General features: G+C 45.2%; 1 protein-coding gene across 5 annotated transcripts in view; it reads left to right on the top strand.

The window, feature by feature from the left end:
- Positions 1–9,235: 9,235 nt before the first annotated feature.
- Positions 9,236–21,110, top strand: part of LOC121620969 (BAH and coiled-coil domain-containing protein 1) — a 61,457-nt gene continuing 49,582 nt past the window's right edge. For all 5 annotated transcript variants that reach the window (XM_041957233.1, XM_041957232.1, XM_041957235.1 and 2 more), the window contains exon 1: positions 9,236–9,407. In XM_041957233.1, coding sequence (XP_041813167.1) covers positions 9,236–9,407 — 172 coding nt within the window. The remainder of the gene's footprint in view (positions 9,408–21,110) is intronic.

The raw sequence follows: 21,110 nt of genomic DNA on the forward strand, positions 1-21,110 counted from the left end.
GCAGAGGACATTTTTAATTGGACGCTTCATGTGAAAAGCATATACATGTCATATAAAATGATACGTTGGTATGAGGCCTGAGCTGGATTTATAGAGGGGAGCAAAGCGACATAGAGGGAGAGAGAGTGAGATGCTTGGAAGAAAAAGAAAAGTACTGCATTAGTTTATTTATTACTTTACAATCATTGCACCAAAATCTGATGGTTTGAATCTGCTCAAAAGTTGCTTGTTGTCAGGAGCCTTTTAGTATGATGCGACTTCAGTGCATGCTTGTTATTGCTGCCATTGTTACTGTAGATAAGCATCAACATGTAACGCTTTTAACCACCTTTTAAGTGAGCAAGACATTCTTAGTTGGGGCTGCAGCCTGCTGTGCTGCGAGGCCTGAATCACTGACTCCCTATTGATCATTCATCAGTAACTGGTGGCCCGGTCTCAGCACCTTCTTGATTCAGCAACAGTTTACAGAGAGGTGGATGATTGGAGGGTGCTGTCACTGTGATACTCCAGTTTCATTTTCTGGCATCAAACGTGTCTGGCTGTCGAGTCCATGCTGAGGTTCACATTAGCGGCCTAATTGTTAGATTTGTCCGGGTGGTCACAATACAAAAGTTTGCTGGCAAAGCTGAAGTTTTAATATTTGTTGTACAAGTGTAAACCAAGCTTTTATAGCTGACTTATAGTTTATTCCTCCATGTCATTCCAACAGCTATATGGACATTCTTTGCAATAATTATAAAATGTCTTTGTCTTCAAATTAAATAATTTGACTTTGTAGCTGAATATCTGACTGTATTAATACATGTTTTACTCTCCGTACTTAATTTCATGATACTCTGGTGTCCATAGTTTCTGAACTCATCTGCTTGCAGGGGATTTTAGCAGTCTGCTACCAGTCAACTTGCAGTCGAAACACCACCTAGCTCGTGTCACTATATAAGCAGGACGGATACAGTAGCCTTCATTTGCACCATTTCACTGCCAGCAGAAACCCTGCGGTGTTATGTCTCTATCGACCTGGCAAGAGGAATCAGACTATCCTAATCCATCAGCCCTAACAAGCATTTAGGGTGTTGCGGGAGGAAGAGGATGAGTTGTGTAAAATGAATGCAGGGCCTCTGTGAGCTGACTTAGGCACGGACAGACCTGGATCTGGGACCCCGAGCTGATCTACATGATCGCTGCTCAGTCCGGCCATGTGATGCTTACGCAATGCTCCTCCGACCTGCAGCTGGGGGAGAAATCAATCACACCACAAACCCCCTCTTCTTCTCCCAAACAAGAGCTTTTTAGTGACAACAGCCATCTTGGTCACATGACCATGGGAGCATCATTCACCCATTCATTGGTCAAGTTGTAACAATTAGATTGTATGGCACATGCATGAGGATAAACACGTGTCCGCCTTTGAAAACTTTTGTGCTATAAGCAGAGAGATTCTACGAACAGCCTCTAACTGCTGATGGACTTTGCAAATGTTGTCATTTCCATTGTGGGCCTGAAGGGCTGCGAGGGGAAACGGCCTCCTGGCCTCCTCTAATGCCCAGTGAGGTAATGACAGGGTTAAAATATGATGTCAGCGTCGCTGGGTGGCTCAGTAAAGGTAAAGAAGGACAAATGTGCCAGAGGATGTCACGGGATTGTCGCCTAGTGCAACAAATGATTAGATCTTCTATTTTGGTCCTGCATGCTTCAGTGGCAAGTGGAATATTTTGATTGGAAAAATCGCCTTTTTTAATTTCTATTTTAGGAATCTGTAGGGGAGACAATAAATATTTATTTATTCATTTTTGGTGCCCCTCTGATGCGTGTCGCGGCTCTGCGCATCGTGTCCACACTCGCGCTCCCGATGATCCTTTGTTTTCAGCCAGGGGAAATATGATGTGAATTAACGACACCTGGTTTAAAACAGACTTTTCTTTGGACTGTTGCTAAAACTGAAATGTGTCTGAGTTGCCCTTTAGGGAGACTTACGTCTCGGCGCGAATTGTCTAAAAATAAAAGGAACAGTTTTATTAGGGTGGTAAGATCATATCCTTGAAGTGAAGACAGATCTGTGTAACAGCGCCAGCCTTCAGTAGGCTTCTGGTTATGCCATATGCCACTACAATTCAAGCAGTTCTTTCGTAGCACCCCCACCACACACACACACACACACACACACACACACACACACTCCTAGATTATGCCAATCCACCCATGATAAGCATAAAAAATGTTTTATGTTATGTATATTTTCAGGATTAAAATGTGATCTATTAAATGTGCTTCCTAAGTATCAAGTGTGCGTTAAGATACACCTGTGCATACGTCTAAGGTTCAATTAATAGATCGACTGCATCATGCGTGCGCGCATGCTCACAGACACACACACAACACACACACACACACACACAGACACACACACACACAGGTCAAAGGCCACCCGTTGTCAGCCTTTTCCAGATGATTTCGCACTACGCCAACTTGACCAAAATAATCACATAAAACTGATCCCGAGTCATGCACTCACCCGTTTGGGATGATTTTTCATTTAAACACGAAGTCTCAATGTTACGTCCTTGCAGTGAGATTTTCAGCATTTAAAGAACTGCATCAAAAATGAATCTCTTTTAAACTGCCCGGACAAGTTTAACCAAGAGGCGATCTGAAGCGTTTTGTTTCGAATTTAAAACAGTCGCAGATATTTTCAGAAAATACATCAAACATCGCTGTTAGATGATGAGCCAGGCTCGTAGAGGCTATTTAATGTATGGAAATAAACGCATGTAGACAATGAGTTCGTCTATCGTTAATATCCAAAGGCCCTTTCACCGTCTGTGAACGTGGGTGGGAGGCGCACACTGTCAATCATCAACGCTTCATTGATCAAGGACAATCCTCGTCGTAAAACTGGTCTTTTTCTTAAGAAATCACTCACTCCGCATTAATTATTACTCTGCCTGTTGTGTGTGTGTGTGTGTGTGTGTGTGTGTGTGTGTGTGCGCGCGCGTGTGCGCGCGCGCGCGTTCACCTAAACCACCTCTCTGACTATTTCACATTGCATGCAGTCACTTGAGAGGAGCCCATGATGAGATGAAATTCCAACACCCTCTGCTAAAATCCAAGTTAGTATTCAAGCAAAGCAGCCGACCTTTTGTCAAATCTCACACAGGGCAGTGCACAGTGGAAATAGTGTCCGCTGTGGCAAATCACATTATGGTCACACTGAGAAACGCATATGAGAAAATTCATTCATCTGTGCAAAGAAAGATGATTTCAGAAATATTCTGTATTTCTTTTTCTTAACGCAAGTCTTAGTTCGGTGACTGTATGAGGCAATAAACATTAAGAATTGACAAATAACACCGAGCCAGTTTGAGTTTCCCTCTGCCCAAAAATAAATAAATAAAAATGAATAAAAAACAATTTGTTATTTTTGTCAGACCGTGTAAACTGCTTTAAATAATAATAATAACAATAATAATAATAAAAGGTCTTATGTGGGTCAGGGGTCACTAACATACGGAAATGTGCTAATAATTTAACATAAATCCTTTTTTGGTCATCAATATTAATCGCCTCCTTGTATATTTTATTTCCCTGTGATCTGACAGTTAAATGAAACATTTACTCAAGAGTACAAAAAAAGGAAAAAGATTACTCAGTTTAATGCTGTGTGGAGAAATAACCAAATGAAAGTGAGTGGAGACAGTTCTCTGCTTTATTATTCTTACAAAACAAAAATGTAAAGAGGAAAAAAAATAATGTTTTTACATGAGGAAGTGGCAGCTATTTATTTACCAAAAATCAGAGGGTCTCTCTATTTTCAGACAAAAAAGAGAAGAAGAATAAGAAAAAACGTGATGGAAAATGCTGTTAAATGGCTGGAATGAAAACATGCTCGTGCAGGACTCTCGGTAAGAAAATGTCAAACATTCAAACATTTCGGCTGCACCACGTTTACGATCGCCTCCACATTGTCTTCGTGCATCCATCCGCTGTCTCGCTCGCCTCCATGTAAACATTTTTACACCCTAATCGGTGTATCCCGACTAAAGCCAGACCACAGCTATTAGGCTACAGCATGCGACGACTACCACCCGATTAACTCGACGTCAATTTTTACATCAAACAAATTAAACTGTTGTGCTTTATTTTTACCGCACTAACCCCGCTACGACAAACCTCATGCAGCCGCGCTTTAAAATGGTGAAAGACTCCATGCAGATTTTCTCCATTAAAGCGGACTTTGGCGGGGCGATCCACAACCGGAGCCTCTTTCTCTCCTCTCGCCCTCACGTGCAGCCTCTAACCTGAATTATTTCGAGTTTCACTTGTTTTCATAACTTTTCATAATGATTAGCCATCGCTGGTCCGCATTTATCCGAAAACTAACCTCGATTATTTTATATATCCAACATATAATTTCCCCCTCTCTGCAGTATTCCCTTTGATTCACGCTTGACTCATATGGCTTCAGGGCCAATAGGGGTCCGCCTTTGGAGCGCCTTGAAACCGTCTCTTCTTATCCCCTTTCATCATCTAACCCGGGAAGCCTTGAAACCGCAGGGCCAGTTATTGCCTTTTTTTTTTCAGACAGCCCAATGCGGACTGGCCAACAGCCAATCAGAGTCTTGTTTACATTCTGTGACTGACAATGCTCTGGCGCCGTGCCAGCCAATCAGAAGCGTTCATATAGGGGGGGTTCATTTGTAAACATTTAGCATAATGTAATAACCAAAGTCCATAGTAATAACATGAGGGAAATGTTGGAATTACTGTCTTGTCTGCATGATTCAGTGTAGAGTTTCAAGAAATTGGCTTTGAAACCATTTGTCAAAAAAAGCCTCTAGTGGCTCTAAAGAAGGAGAAAATGTAGACAAGTGCAGTGAGTGTTTGATGTGTGTAAATGCCCTGAATGGTTAGCAAAATTCTTAAAAGGGGGGCTTTCAGTGACAGCTAAAAAATACATATTAACCTGTAACAGAGATAGGCTACTGCAATTTCATGCTGCATTTATTCGGCTGGATTCATATTCAAGAAATGTTTTTAAAACATTACTGGGTGGATGTTTTTATTTTTTATTTCTTTTACTCCACATGTTAGAGTTTCAGTGACAGCCTTAAATCTCTGAGTCACATAGGCAGAGAAAATAAAATAAATAAAAACCCTCTTTTTTTAATGGTGGCACTGATCTTTTTTGATATCAAACTAATTGAAGTTAAACTGGGGTCTTCTTGAAAACACAAAAACATAACTGTCCCTTAAAAATCAATTTTTGTTTGGTTTTAGATTTGGCTGCGTACATTGTTACTAAAGAAGTTGTTCCTTTAGCCTAACTGCACATTTCTGAGTAACACTCTTGGTAAATGTCATATAGGCAGTGTATTTGGAGCATTAAGTAATGTAAGTTAAATTTGTTTTTTAAAAGCATGTATGAATTGAATTGCAATTTCCTTTTTGTTTTTACATTATTGGCATTATCCTGACCACTGCCTGCAGACCCTTCATCCTCTACGTGAAGCTGTGCTCAGGATGCACTCGGCTCTATTGTGAGATTCAGACCATCCCGAGCTTTAAATCTGGCGCTTTTCGCTCTGTTTAGCATTGCCAGTCACCACACCATTGGCCTGTGCTAACGGCCAATCAGAAGCTTCCGTATCTCCGGGCGGGCGGCACGAGCTCATTAACATACCGCTTTGCGACCAATGGGAGGGCGTGTTTACCCTGCCCCTGGACGCGAGGTACGCAGTTGCACCGGGAGAGAAACCGCTGCTCGGAGATCCGAGCCGCGATCCAGCCAGGCCGGAAGCCCCAGTCCCACTGCTTCCATAGACTGAACCAGAAGGCTACTGCACAGCCTCAGATGGAAATATTGTAGGATTTCACTCTAGCCACATGGTTTATTTCAGATTTTGACTTTAAATGGGCGTCGCACTCGGCCTTGCTCCTTCCCTCCCTGTGTTTTGTGATTTTATAATTTATTGTTATGCAAGGATTTAACATACCAGTAAGTAGTAATTTTATATACTTTATGGTTTTTTTTTTTTAGTAAATAAAAATATTTTAAAGCGTGTTTCCTCGTTGGACAGTGATAGCAGCTGTATTTAGTCCAAAATGCTATGTGTGACATGCTGTTCATTATACACAGTACATTGCTATAATTTATAAAACAACAAAACAGTATGTAGGCCTATGAGGTTTATCTTTTGTGGCATAAATCGATGATTTAACGCACTGAGCTGACAATAAATACATTAAATGAAACTATAATTATCGTTTTTATTATTAGTAGTACGCCTCTCAGTATTAGTATCGATAATAATGATAATGTTAATAGTTTCATTAGATTTTGACGAAAGGGGCATTTTTCTAATTAGATAAAACATTTAATCATCGACCGATGTCTCAGCTTATTTGCTGATGCTTTGTTTTTAATTATTCTATATTTTTAGAAACGTGATAAGTATGTATTTTTTATTTTTACAATTGGTCAAGATTTAGGAGCCTTCGATTAATTGTTCAGACATGTTTATATTTTTTATTAACCTGCCGGTGGGGTGTAGGCTGTGGTTGTTGTCAGATTGTAATAAATTCCAAACGCGGAATTCGTGTTGAGGGGACGGTAGACATGTTTCCACTCGGCCCGGCCGAGGTGCACTCCCTGCCGGCCAGCTCAGCCGCGGAGGGCCGCCTGTCTCGCAGCGCGGTCCGACCCACACGGCGTAGCTTGATTTATTATCCGCGTCTGTGCTTTCGATCGGATTTCTGCAAATGAAATTGACAGCTGCTTAATGAACTGCATCAGGGGCGTCGATTATTTCAACGTTTGTTTTTGTTTTATTTATTGTAGCACATATTCGAGGGGAGATTCGCAGATTTAAGGTTAAAACGAAGGAAGCCAACCGTGAGGATTTACGCCACTGCAGTTAAATTCGAGAGAAGGCACATTATAAACATTAACACAGCAGCAGTGTCTTCCCAGCGTCGTGTATGCTGAATATTTTTTTATTCTGAGGTTGTCAGTGAGCATATAGAGTGGGCTGAATGCAACAGCATGGCGAGGGGGAAGGTAATGGCTGACTGCAAAGCACTTTCTCAGTATGGAGACAAAGGCAGTCCTCCTGACGGGCGGCCATTCACCTTGGATCTCCGTGCAGTCCACAAACTGGAGACTCAGCTATCGTGCATGCAGCAGCGAGGCTTCTCAAACGGCTTCACGTTAAGAGGCCACATGCATGCACACGCATTAGCTCACGAAGCCACAGTTGATAAGATTTTGTCCCAGGGAGCTCCGTATGGAAGGATTTTTATTGTTGTTGATGTAGCACTGAATTGTAGGCTCGGCTGTAACTGGCTACATGGGGAGATAATAGTGCTGAGAGTGAAATAGCACATATGATATGCCTGCGCGTTCGTACACATTGTAGAGTTTAGATTTTTTTTTTTTTTCAGGGGATGGAGGGGTAATTTAATTTATGATAAAATGATGCTTTTATCATGCTGGGGACCCCCTGCAACCCATTTGAGAAGCCCTGTTGGGCCCCCAATTTGAGAATCTATAATGCACAACAAGACATATGAGCTTCTGTATTAAGAACATTCAGGCATGTAGGATGTATTAATTAATCTACGTTTTTTAGCTATAAAGTTAAGCTGCCTTCTGTTTGCCTGCTCCCCTTTTAATTACTCACAGCCATCACTGAGGCACAAAAATGGGCTGTCACGTTTAGATGATTGTTGGAAAGACAAAAAAATGGGTTTGTACAGTGAAATTAGGTTTTATTTGAATTTTATATCAATGTTTTTGTTTCCCCCCCCTGATCTCGACCGTATAATGATATTTTTGTGGCGTGGCAGAGGATGTAGCCTTTAATGTATTTACTACTCCATTTGATTACCTGACCTGAAATAGGTCAAGGCAGATGAAGACAGTGAGAGTGCAGTTATTCACATGCACACACACTCACACACGGGGGCGCGCACACGTGCAAGCATGCACACGCACATACACATACACACGTACACACACACACACTGAGAGAGAGAGAGTGGGGGGGTCCATGTCTTTCAGGATGCATCTCTGTTATGGAGCGGCATTTTACTGATATCCCTATTTAAAAATATCTTTATTTATGATTTGTTTCGAAACTTTAGAAACTGACAATACAGGTTCTGCGTGCCTGAAGGTCCGCAAACTGGTCGATGCTTGCTGCATTTTTTTTTCAGTTGCCAGTTTTATGATGAACTGGGTTATTCTGTAGCCTGCAGATGGTGCAAAAAAAAAACAAAAAAAAAAACATTTGGCATTTTGCGCCAGATGAGATTTAAAATCACTGTTGCGCAAAATGTGGAAAATAGTGTGAGGTGTAATGAGGGCTGGATGGACAGAGGCAGAAAAAAACCTGTATCAACCGGAGACAATAGGACGAGCAGGAGCAGGCAGGCAGCCTTGTTCACCTTGAGATGTAGGCTGAGTAGGCTTCCATCATTTTTAACCCGCCCAAACAGGACAGCACACTTCCTCCTCCAACAGAAGCTCTGTGGATTGTTGCAGCAATCACGATTTCATGAAAAGTAGTATATATGTGTGTATGTATATATTGCATGTTAATATGCTTCCCATGGTTTGGGGAGAGACAGACAGCTGGCAACTGCTGACGTGGTAGTGGAATTAATTGCTTGGATACGATCATTAAATAGAAGGGGATCTATAGAAAGCCAAAACCTGCTCGTTGTGCCTGTGTCTGTGGAATATGAAGTGCTCTTCTCCATATGATGCACGTTAGGCCCATATCCCAGGCTGATCAATAGAGCTGAATGTGAGCCCGGCTCACTGGGCTTTTGGACGCCTCGCTGGCCGATCCTACCCGCGGTGACTTATTTTGCTCCATCAGTTTTAGGTCGAAAAGGCTGATTTCAGCCTCATGCAAAAGAAAACCCGGGTATGACAGAAAGGCAGTGAATGGGGCGGAACTAATTATTTGTTTTCTCTGACATTTCGTGGGGGCCATACTGCACTGTCAGTACTTTGCATCGTGCAATTCTTTTCCATTTGTCTTGCTAATGAAAATTGCTTTGATTTCCGTTTCCTTTGACAGAAAAGATGATCGTGGGCTACGTTTTTGGCTGGGGAAGCCTGCGATCGACTGAATGCAACACATAGATCTGAAGGAAAGGATTATTATATGGGTTGCATTTGATTTTCCTGACCTGCCCTATCCGGATTTCGGATTACTCAACATTCTTCGGAATGGAAGGACGGGATTTCGCTGCTCCGGCGCACCTCCTATCAGAGCGGGGCGCCCTGGTGCACCGGGCCGCCTCTCGGATCGCTCCCTCGGGCCACAGCTCTGTGCAGCACGCCGGTCACTTCCCGCCGGGAAAATATTACCCCTCGCACATACCAATGGCTCCGCACTCAGGTTAGTCAAACATCTACGCGGGTTTTGCAACACAAGAATGTCGCTGCCGAAATGTTGTTTGTTCCCATCCATCTACCTCAAAGCTGGCTGTTGCTGCTCCTCTCATAAGGTTGCGCCTTAAAGCGTGTTCATCTATCAGCGTGAATAATAGGCTGGGCCTGCATGTGTGGTGTGGCACAAAGCTGATTATTTTTGCACAAAAAAAGAAGAATAGACGAGGCTCCCTCAGTTAAATAAATGGTTGCTCAGGTGTGGCTGTTGACAGAGTTTCACCATTCAAATATCAGCGAATAAATCAGGTGAAATTTGATTTACACCAGGGCCCACGATCAGGAATTTCGATTAAGCCGAATCAACATTTCTAGTTTAAATATCTCAGAGGTAATAAAGGCATCTTAGTTAAACAAATAGCCATTTGATAAGTTAGGTAAATGCCACGGTATTTAAAAATGGCATTTAAGATCTGTTTTAGCGTGCACGCTGGAAGTTGGACAGGGCACACTGGCACCGGTTTCCCGTTGGCTCTGGAGCTGAATTTGAAATGAGATTTCGTCACTTCACGTTACGTTGACGAGTGTCACACCGGTGCCACCGCTAAGCCAAAGCCCATGGGCCATAATCGAGCAGAGGGGGGAGGCTGGATGAACAGGTCTGCACGGGTTACAGTGTTGTAGGAAGAGGAGCAATACCAGAATATCCTCCATCTATATTGGGCTTCAAAGTGTCGGGGTGCAAATGTGTTCACAGTGCATGCATCAGGTTTAACAAGTGACTTGGGTATCCTGTGTGGTACCCAAACGTGCACGTCTACAAACATGAGCACACACGTTTGAGTCCACACAGAGCAGCTCAGTGTAAAAAAAAAAAAAAAAGCAAAAAACTGCTGAACACAATCATCCATAAAACTGTGCATTTATTTTTCAAAATACAACAAAAGCAGCACATGAAAGTGCAATAACCCTCTAAAAGACAAAAAAAGCATGGAGATGCTTATGCTTGTTGAGAATGTGTTACCAGATTTCTGATCATTTTAATGATGTTGTTTTGGATTTATAAAAGCAAATGACTGTCTTCCTAATTCTGTGCTCCAAAAAAAGGACAATATATTTATAGCACACATTGAAATGGACTGGATCACAGTATACGGCCGTTGCTTTTATTTTGTCCACCCATGCGGAACAAAAGACATTTAACTAAGTCACCACAGTGGCACATTGATTGCATCAAACAGCAACACTTCTGAAACAGTTTCCTTTGAAAATATGTTAATGTGGCTTCTAAAAACACACCTTTATGATGCAGCAGCTGAGGAATCTTGGGGTCAGTGGAAAGCAAGGAATATCTAACCCTTTAAAGCTATTTTATGTAACGTATATCAGCTAAAATGATCAGTGTAGGTGGCTGTTGTGGGTGGTTAAATACAGCATCAAAGTAACCTCTGACAATATTTTGACATTTTTATTTATTCATTCGTATTTTTTTAAATGCCTTATCAAACTGATGGGCGGCGTTGTGGTTGGCGAATCAGACATATTTTTAAAAATCCACTGTGTCTATAAGGATTTTGAATTCATTTGCAAAATCATGCTAAACATGAGGTATAATTAGGCATTCAGGAGAATTCATGGGCGCCGTTCACCATTCATCTCTCACCATTCATGTTTGCTTTTGGCAGCACTCGTGCACACGCACACACACACACACACACACACACACACACAGTGCCTGCGTCCGTATGTTTTTTTTTTTTTTCTTAAAGATGCTCTGTTGAGAGCATGAAGGCTAATGCTGGCTACGGGGCACAGGTGCTCCCCCAGCCAGATTTGGTGTTTCTTTTATGGTATTGTGCTGCACCAACAAGAAGACCTACCCTCCAAATGTCATCACTGTTCAATGAGCAGCACAGGTGGTTTATTGTTCTCCCCAGCCCCGTCCGTAACACATGGGTGTGACTGGAGAGAAGTCTATCTCATATCCCCAAGACTTGCAAAATGACTCAATTCTTTGCATTTCAGGTGTTTTATTGAATTAACATGGAGAATAATTTTGCACGAGTTCCCCTCCAGGCGCCGCTAGAATGATTTGGCTATTGTGCTCCGCTGATGTGCAATCTTTGATTTATTATTTTAATAATATTTGAAAATGTCAAGAATGTCATGGTGCTAATAGGTGGATGAGGCATGAGGCATAATTTTACAATTATTCATGGCATATATTTTTTTAGGTGGTGATTCGTCAAAACAGCACACAATGCACATTTATAATCTATGTGACACAAGAAACAAAACAAAAACAAAACATGTTTTTTACCTTTTCAAACCAATTTTCATTCATTGTGTCCAGATTTAATATGAGCAAAAACATGCACATTTTGTTTTGGATTTTAACAATTTCTGTATTTCATCCCACCATCAATAAAAGAAATCTTTTTTGTCAGTCAGTTTACCCTAATGAACACAGGCCAGTCACACTATGTAAGAAGAGTCAAACGCTTGTAGGTTGTCAGACCAAACTGGTCCCAGACTCTTGTTTGTCTTGACAGGGCAGGTCATTAGTGTCCCCTCAAGTGTCCCGCATGCTAGCAACATTAGCACAACTGAGAATGTTGTTTGCTGAGTGTGTTGGATCCCTTCGGTTGCTCCCCACTTTCCCCCTGGGGACTAACTTGCACACTGGTTCACATGAATACTTTACAAAGAGCATGAATATTTCAGGGTTGATGTAAAAATGCATTCAGAGGCAGGTTTCTGATGTGGCTCCTTGAAAGGGCTCCTCTGACTTTGCAGAGGTATTTATTGTGAGCGCTCCCTTCAACCCTCACTGCTGAAAAGAGTGATGGCGGTTTCAACACCCCCCCTTTGGCATTGTTCCTTGCCGGGTTACAGCATTTCAACAGATTTTGGGAGGACATTTCCTCTCTTTCTTTTGCACACACTGGTGAGTTTGCAATTAGGTAACAACAGACACACACTCCTACCTTCTTGCCCACTGAACCATGTTAACTCAGAAACAGTGGAGATTCTGCCAGTGTGCATTTGCCCCTGTCCATCTTCACCTACTACAAGCCAGTCATTTGTAATGCATGTCAGGTGGTCGATTTATAGTTTGCACTTGCACTGTGTTCTGGGAATGTGACATTGGAGCAACTTCTCTCTCCGTTTGCTCGCTGATACAGTGAGACGCAGACCTGTAAACTCATCTAATGCCGTCTAATTCAGCCAGTTCATTTACAAGGACTTTGAAATCGTAATTTTATCTTCTGCTGGCTCCGGCGCAGACTTGGAGACAGTCTTCACTTGGCTGTGAGGCTGGGATTCAGATGTTGGATTGTGTCAAAGGAGGAGACACAGTGGAGCTGCCTTTACTGCTGGCATTTATGGCTGGGGGCTCATCTTTCAGCCATATTGTTCTGATCAGCGTGCTCTGGCTGAGGTGTGGCTGTGTGAAAGCAGCAGGGGGTTCAGAGGCTGTCCATGGCTGAGCTCTGCTCTAAACACCCCGTGTAATCAAAGGTCATATTTGTGTCATCTCGCCTGCTCTGCCTCCCCTTCCTTTGCATCTCCTCTGTCTCCCTTTCCATAAGCTGTCCACACTCTCCTCCCCTCTGCTTCGCGGCCTCTTTTCTTTCCAGCAGGAAGACCCTTGTGTCTGGGAAGCGGTGGTCTTCCTGCCACTTCTGTTTTAGCCACCCTCCCCTGCCCCGGGCTATTGTTGCAGACCCCAGCTTTGTGTGTGTTTTACGGCTGCTGTTAAAGATAAAAAACAGTCCCTTCCACCCCCTTTATTGTTTTCTGGTAGGATGTCCCTGTCATTCCCTTGGTTTTTATGTCCTAGCTGGATATCCGAGCAGCTTCCCCCCTCAAAGGTTAGCTATGCTGTCTGCCTTCTCCCATTTTTTTTTCCAAAGGGGAATAAATAACTTTACTGAGACTTTTATTGAACGTCTCATTGCTGGAATATCCCATGGGTCTGTGGTTGTTAGGAAGACGCTTCAAAGACAAACACAGGTGTTTGGTGGAGTTAGCAAAGGCCTGGTTACAACCAGGGTCTTTTAAAGAATAAACCTCAGTGAGTGGGTTGTTTGTGGGAAGGGAGGCTTCTTCTTCTTCTTCTTCTTCTTGGCCATGTAGCTCTCATTTTGTGAGCACTCAGTTCGTACCCAGCTTTGGCTTTACCAACCCCCCCCCCTCCATCCTTGTTGACCCCAGACAAGAGCAGCGGCTGGAGTGTGTTGCGTGCTCAGCGTAATTATTTAGCAGCACAGCACCCAGAGCAACCGAAGGCCCGCGCCCGTCCTTTCCCTCTAAACAGTTTTTAGGATTTGGCAAGAGAAACTCGAGAGGTGAGCCTCACCTGCCTGAAAAGAAAACTGATGTGTTGAAAAACCCGTCTTAAATATTACATTCAGAGGCTACTTGTATCCGGGAGCCACCACGGTGGATGTACAGTGACAGAACATGGGTCTTAGGCCAAGTTCCATTTGGCTCGGGCCTCGTGCGCTCCCTCTCTCAGTCGCTCCAGCTCTGCGGAACAGAGCGAGAACCTTGGCCTGTAGTCGGGTTCGTTTGTGGATGACACGGTTCAGACGCGATGTCACAGGAGTTCCCCTGAATAGTGGAGGTGTTGCTTGGCATCGTACGCCTGGCTGAAATAGCACCTTGCCCGGTGCTGCAGCCATCTGTCACCTTCCCCTGACACTCCCACTGGAAACCCAAATGACTTGCAAGGGCAGTCAGTTTTTTTTTTTTTTTTTTTTAAAGACCAAGCAAATGCTTTTGGTTACAAGGGTAACAATGTGCTCACCATGTTTCGAGTGGATTCAGACGTCAGTGTCATTGAAACTCTGGCAAGCCATTTTCGGTCACTGTTGGGTCTTTAAACCAGGTGTCCAATAACCAGTCAGCAAAATATAAGTAACAGCATCTGGAATTCATCACACTCAGGTACTTAAGTGACAGATTTGATGTCGGATAAATGATATAATCAGTTCATTTGCTTTGCTCATCAGCAGAACTGTCCACAGAAAGTGACGGCTGAGTGGGGGAAGAAAAAAAAAAAGGCTTTGCAAGTGGAATTTGGCTGGTGAGTGGCCACGCTGCCTCAGAGACGGCCTCTTCAAACAGACCGCCACCCACACTAAACCGTGTGGCATGGTGCCACCGAGCCCTCGCCTCGAGCACGGGGTGTGTACACAGGACAAACACAAAGGAGACCCACGGGTGAGAGTGACGGGCAGGGTAATACCTTCCTGTATCGGATTTCAGGGAATTGGATTTCAAAACCTTCCCATCTATTTATACGCTCGGCACGAGGAAGTGAGAAGTTGCATTAAGAATCCAAAAAGTCCATGAAAGTCTTTTGTTCGCTTCCCGTGACGAACTCGCACACACACACACACACACACACACAGAAACTTGAAGAAACAAAAAAAAAGAAGCTGGACTGGAAATATATTGTTGCAAGATTGAATAGACTGATGAATTTGCCCAAAGTCAACCACTGCTGTTTTGTTTGTGATTTGGATCTCGCTCTCTGTTTTGCTCTTTTTCTCTTTCTTTTTGTCTCTCTCTCTCTCTCCCCGCCTCATTCTCCCTCCCTCTCCCAGTATCAGGCTGCTTCGCATCAGGCAGCCCCGGGCCCACCTCAGCGCATGGCCGTATTGCATGTGACAGCTGTTAGACATTATTACCGGCTCAAGCAGAAAATCCAGATTACTTGTTTTTTAATTTCAATTTTATTATTGTAATCGTTCAGTGAAAAGAACAAAAAAGGGCCGTTGCCCTATTGTTGTCCGCAGATTTGTGGTCAGTGACGATACTGTATGCACATGAGTGTGTGCGGTTATGTTTGGGTGGGCGGCTGGGTTTGCATGCGTGTGTGTGTGTGTGTGTGTGTGTGTTGGGCTGTGTTCTCCAGACACCCCCCACTGGAGCCGAGGCACCCTGTGGTTGGCTGTGAAGCCCAGACAGGTGCATTGTTAACCCTCTAACGTCTGAGTCTGCCCCTGCTGGATCCGCCACTAGTGCTCCTGGCAGGAATTCATGCTTGTGATGCAGCGGTCCCACTTTGTGCTTCATTCTAATAAAGTGCTCTCTCTCTGAAAATCCCAAGTTTTCACCTGTCAGACGCCCGTTTAGTAGTGCAGGTTCCAAAATCTTGCAAAGAACAGGCAGAGGTTTCTCTTGTAGCACAAACATCTTGTTAATGGGATTCATTTTGAATGGGAAGCAATTACACCTCATCAGCGGCTCCTGCGCAGTGCTTCTTTTCTGCTCCCGTTTGTTTTTTTTAGTTCATATCTTCTGGACTCTGAGCTTCAATCGGCAGACGTGGGTCCATAAATGTAGATGTGGTGGAAGGGCAGGACTGAGGGCAGACAAACTCAAATAATGGGCCGCGATTCGGCGACTGTCAGCGGAACAGCGGGCCGCGGTGACACAGAACCAAACAATGAGGTGCGCTGCTAAATATATGCAGAGATTTGCCATTAAATATACATGCAGTGTTCCTCTCAAGGATGTGTCAGCCCTTTTGTGAGAAAACAAAGATTAGCATCAGGAATTCCATTTTAATAAGTCTCTTGGGACCATCCAACCAGCTGCCTAGTCCTCAATCCAAAGGGGACTTGTTGCTCGCTCTCTCTTTCTCATTTGTCTTCCTCTCTCTCGCTCCCTCCGTCTTGCGTGGATTTCCTCCCTCTGACATTGATTAGAACAAAAACCCTCCTCTCCCCCTCCCTTCCTGCTTTTTTTTGTCAAATCACTTGTTTTACACCACAAATTCTTTCATGTCTACATGTTCTCTCTTTGATGATCCATGTCCATAGCCTGTCTGCTCCTCCCTGCTGCCCCTCCCCCGCTCCTTCTCTTTTACATTCATTGTCCTCCATGTTTCTCAGAGTGGGTCCCTCTCTGCCCTCCACCTCGTTCTGCAGTTTTGTTTTTTTTATTTTTGCCCCCTCTGCCTGGTGTGACCACTAGGCTACACTGCCTCCTCTCTCTGATACTGTAGTGTCCTGGGGATCTGGGGCAAATGACTGGCTCCTCAGCAACAGATGTGTGTTTGTCTGCTGGTGCTGCATGCATTAGCTTTCTGTGCTTGCCATGCACGGCCACTGACCTACCCTCTGGTGAATGGGGGGGAGGGGGGCGCTGAGCGAGGGTCTGTGTTTGTGCGCGAGAAGGAGACAGACAGGGAGAAAGAGAGGAGCGCGACAGCAAGACTAGATGCACACTGTCACATGCTGTCATACACTTACTGGTGCATTGCAAGCGGACGCACACAAAGGCAGACGCGCACGCACAGGCATGCACACACAAACGCTTGCACGTCAAACACGCTCGCACTTCTTGCCTCCCAGGAGGCCACGGGGCCAGTGGGACAGAGCGAGCTTGAGAGTCTGGTTCGTCTGTTTACATCTAATTATAGAAACAGGACTATTTCTGCAACCACTGCTCCAGCTTTTTTATATTCTTACGAGAGAGAGAGAGAGAGAGAGAGAGGAGCGAGAGCGAGAGAAAAACAAAGCTTTGACAGCCTTTTCTCACAATGGTGAACGGTTATCTCATCCCCTCAGCGCTGCTACAGTCTGCAGGCACTCAGTACAGTACAACAGGAGACAGAGGGGGAGGGGGAGAGTGTCTTGTATCGTAAGCCCTCTCATCCTCATGTAACATGAATGTGCAAATTTACGAGACGTGAGCAACGGCAAACAAGGTGATGCATTTTCCCCCATTAGCCTCGCTGATACATTCAGTTGACAATCGCCCCCGATAAAAAGAGAATCATTTCCTCACCCCTGCCCCGCGGGCTCTCGCTTCGACCCAGCAGAAAGTGCCGTCCATCACGACAGTCAAAACAAAAGGGAGAAAGAGTTGATGTTGAGGATTAGCGTTGTATAAAATGTATCTAGCATTCAAGGGACGGGGCCAGTGTGGTAGTTAATCCTCAAGCTTGGTGGCTGATATCCAGCTGAGTGGCTGTTGTGAGCCAGGGGGGCCTGGAGGGGGGGGCCTGCGCTGGCTGTCGGCCCGCCTGGGGGTGCCAGGTGAGAGCCGGATCAGACCAGGGTTGGGCCTGTAGCTCTGGGCCAGACAGGTTGCAGTCTCTTGCAGGTGCTTTCATAAAGAGGCCCCTTGGCGAAATGCACAGCTCGCTTGAATGCAACCTGAGCCAGGTGCTCCCCATCCCCCACCCAAATACATAAACCACTACATAATGGAAATGTGTGCTTGCGTACACCCCACCGCCACCACCCACTCCACCCCCTTTATTCGGAGACATGGCAGGTAAATTAATTGGCCGTGAGAATGTAACGTATATGGCGAGATAAAGGTGCGCTGTCTGGCCGAGGCGTAGCGTAACGGCCGTAATGATGGCTCCATTGTGTTGATGTTGAGGGGGGTAGTTAGCGGCACAGCCAGCGGGGCCCTTGCTGGAGGGCTGGGTAGTCTCTGATTAATAGTAGAGAATGCTTTGAAGTGACACCCAAGTGCACCGGCTCACAGGCTAATAGCAATACCATCAGTATAGGGAGCGTTCCCTCTTCCTCAGTCTTCATTAGCTAACGTTTCCCCAGCGCTATCTCGCCACCCTCCTCTCCACGCCTGCCTCATCTACACAGGGCCTTTTGGAGCGCTCGGTTTTTATTTTTGCAATTGTTTCACGACTTTGCTGTCATTTCTCTCTGTCACGTTTGGTAAGATAGGAATTTTTTTTTGTCTCGAAGGCAGAGGCGAGGCCTTTACTCGCCGAGCTCCACCGCAGAGGTGAACTGTGGCACAGCCTAAAGACTCCTGGGATTGATGTGGCACAAGTGGGACATGGCTGGGGACTATTCCCAGGATCCATTTTGATCTCCCTTACTGACAGACGAGCTACAGCTGTGTGTGTGTGTGTATAGGAAGCCGAGGAGGGGAGGCTGGGTTGGGTCTGTCAGCTGTTGGAGTAAAGTAAACTATTAGCGGTGGGAGAAGGCAGTGTTTCCAGTGAAGAATTAGAACCACTTCTAATTGCAGTGAGGTTGGGCTATGATTACATGCTGGCTAATGCACTGACAGACCTCTCACTTGGCTAGCTCTCAGAACACTGCTGAAATGGCTGAATGCCTTTTGGTTATACAGCATAATGGGAGGGTGTGTGGATGCACGTGTGAGTGTGTGTTTGCTATGTGTGGGTGGCTGCCTGTGTGTATCTGTGATTAAACTTGCTTTTAAGAGTGGTTTTCTGTGCTTTTGGCATGTTTTTGTGAGTTATGCATTTTGCTCGCCTGCGTGTGTGTATGTGTGTGTGCGTGTGTTTTCCGTGTGATAACTGCGCTCTGCTTGTTTCTTGAGTGCCTGTCGTTATTTGTAGTGGAGGCAACTTTTCTCTCCAAATCAAAACTCAGCTGGTGCAACTGTCTGTGAACATTACGGAAGAAATGTGCTTTTGTGTGCGCATGTGTTGTATTTGTGTGTGTGTGTGTGTGTGTGTGTGTGTGTATGCCCACGGGAAAGAGCAATCAAAGGAGCTGTGTGGTGGAGAGATTGTGTAAAAGGAGTGAGAGAGGAAACAGAGTGGCATGCAGCTGAGAGGGCAGCATGTGGGGGTGGACGGGGGGCTGATGCAGGTGCCTAATTCTACCTCAGCCCTGGGCGTTTTATATTCCATCCATCTCTCTCCTCTCCACTTCTGCATGGGGCTGTTGTGGCATGCAGTAAATCCACCTGCTTCAATTACAACGTTGATTAGCGGACATATCTATGACGGTAATCATAATAATAACACACGCAGATGGATTTATACGGCATTATACTGTAAGTCTGCTGCATAAATAATCAGGTAAGAATTTTAAGAAGCTGTGTTCATTTTCCCCCTCATAATCTTAATTACTAATTTTTTGCTTGTGGAACAGCTTGTTCTCAGGTGTGCAGCCGCCCCCATTTGCGAGAGGCTGCGGTTTACTGTTTTGCCGGCAAGCGCTGTAAATCACATCACATTCCCAGCATATGGGATGACAGTTATGGGAGTATCTGCTGTTTCTTCATCAGACCCTCAGGCCCGTGTTATCTCTCTTTTAACGAGACAGAAGGAATACAGAAGATTGTGGTTTCTGCGGGGGTCAGGAGGTCAGAGAGAACTTTATGCACAGCAACAGGAATTCTGTTGTGTGCATCTCCGCTGATTACTTCCTGGGTTAGTGATGGGTCATAGATAGGCGGGAGTGTTTCTCAGACCACTCAAGGGATTACACGAGAGGCCTGCAGGAGGCGTTTTTGTGCAGGAGGTCAGCAGTGCACCATGGCTGCTAGGGGATCGTAAATGGACTCGGTTGCGCACATGTGGAATCGTGTGCAGTTGTTAGGAAACAAAACAGGACATGTGTCACATTTTGGTGATGTGGAAGGTTTGTGCCTTCCTGGCTACTGTGTGACAGGGCGGTGAGGTATGAGGAGAGAAGTGGTCATCCTTAGTAACACTGCATTACCAGACCAGAGCTGTCTGCACACATGGAAACTGGATGGATCAATACCACCGGCTTGGTGGAGGTGGAGTAAACTATGCAGCTGTGTGGGAAGGGGAGGACGGTTTTGCATACTGGAACATGTGATGGTGCTGCAGATGTCTGGTATTTTGGAGAAAGAATTTTATTTAAGCTATGAGGTCCGCAATGTATTAACGCCTTGTTTTTTTTTTTGTTGGTTTGTGTGTGTGTGTGTAAATGTGTGTATCCCCATTTGACAGATCGTCTTTCAGAAAGTGGAGCTGCTTTGAGGATCAATACTGACACACTGTCTGCACAAGTACACACACACACACACACACACAACACACAGACGCACACTTTTACACTCACTGTCTCATCTGTCAGTTGACAGAGTTTTCTCCAGCTCCATGGGTTCTCTTTCCAGCCAAGCAGATGGTGAACATTCAGAATGAAAGCAGATCCTAAGTCCTTTTGGATCTCCATCAATCCGGCAGTCTCTGGGACCGTCCTGCACGGGGCTCAGGTTTCTCAGCACCGACTGAGCCTTCCCGGCTCTCCAACCAGGCCGGAGTCGCCGCCTTCCCTCCACCGCGCACATATGTCCAGTCTCACCGCAGCGCTTTTTAATCTCACATTCACCCACGGCCCACATTCATTTGCACAAACACTGATGCTGAATGAGGGCTGCTGACAGTTGCTCCCATTGCTCGCTCCTTTTGCTCCCCACCAGCTCAGTAGATACCTCCCAACCCAGCAGGGTGCGTCTGCGCTCTGTTCTCCCACATCCTCGCCCAGCGTGTGGCACCCTACTGCGTGCACATAGCGAACGCTCTGAAGAGCTCTTTCCCTCGTCTGTCTGTCTGTCCCACGTACCTGTAGTAGCAGCTGCACCACCCAACCCTCCTCCCACAGCCCCCCACCCGGTGTGTTTTTATGTGACAGAGTGAGCAGGATTTATTTCAGCACGCGTGCTTGGACCCTTTAACAGGGCTGGTTTGAAGGCGCGCCACTTTGAAGCCGGCACCACTCCTAACTGTATGTGATTTTTACGAGACGTGTTCCTGTGCCAGCCAGCCAGGCCACCGCGCCACAACCAGATTGGCGGAGAGCAATGGGGATGCCATTCCAGCACACGCCATCTGGGAGAGTGTGCAAAGAGGAACGGGGGAAATGCGTTTCTTGCGTATGTGATTCTGCACATATGTTTGTGTAAGTGTGTGTTTGCGCACATGTAA

Source organism: Chelmon rostratus, chromosome 17 (assembly GCF_017976325.1).
Source record: "Chelmon rostratus isolate fCheRos1 chromosome 17, fCheRos1.pri, whole genome shotgun sequence".
Taxonomy (NCBI): Eukaryota; Metazoa; Chordata; class Actinopteri; order Chaetodontiformes; family Chaetodontidae; genus Chelmon; species Chelmon rostratus.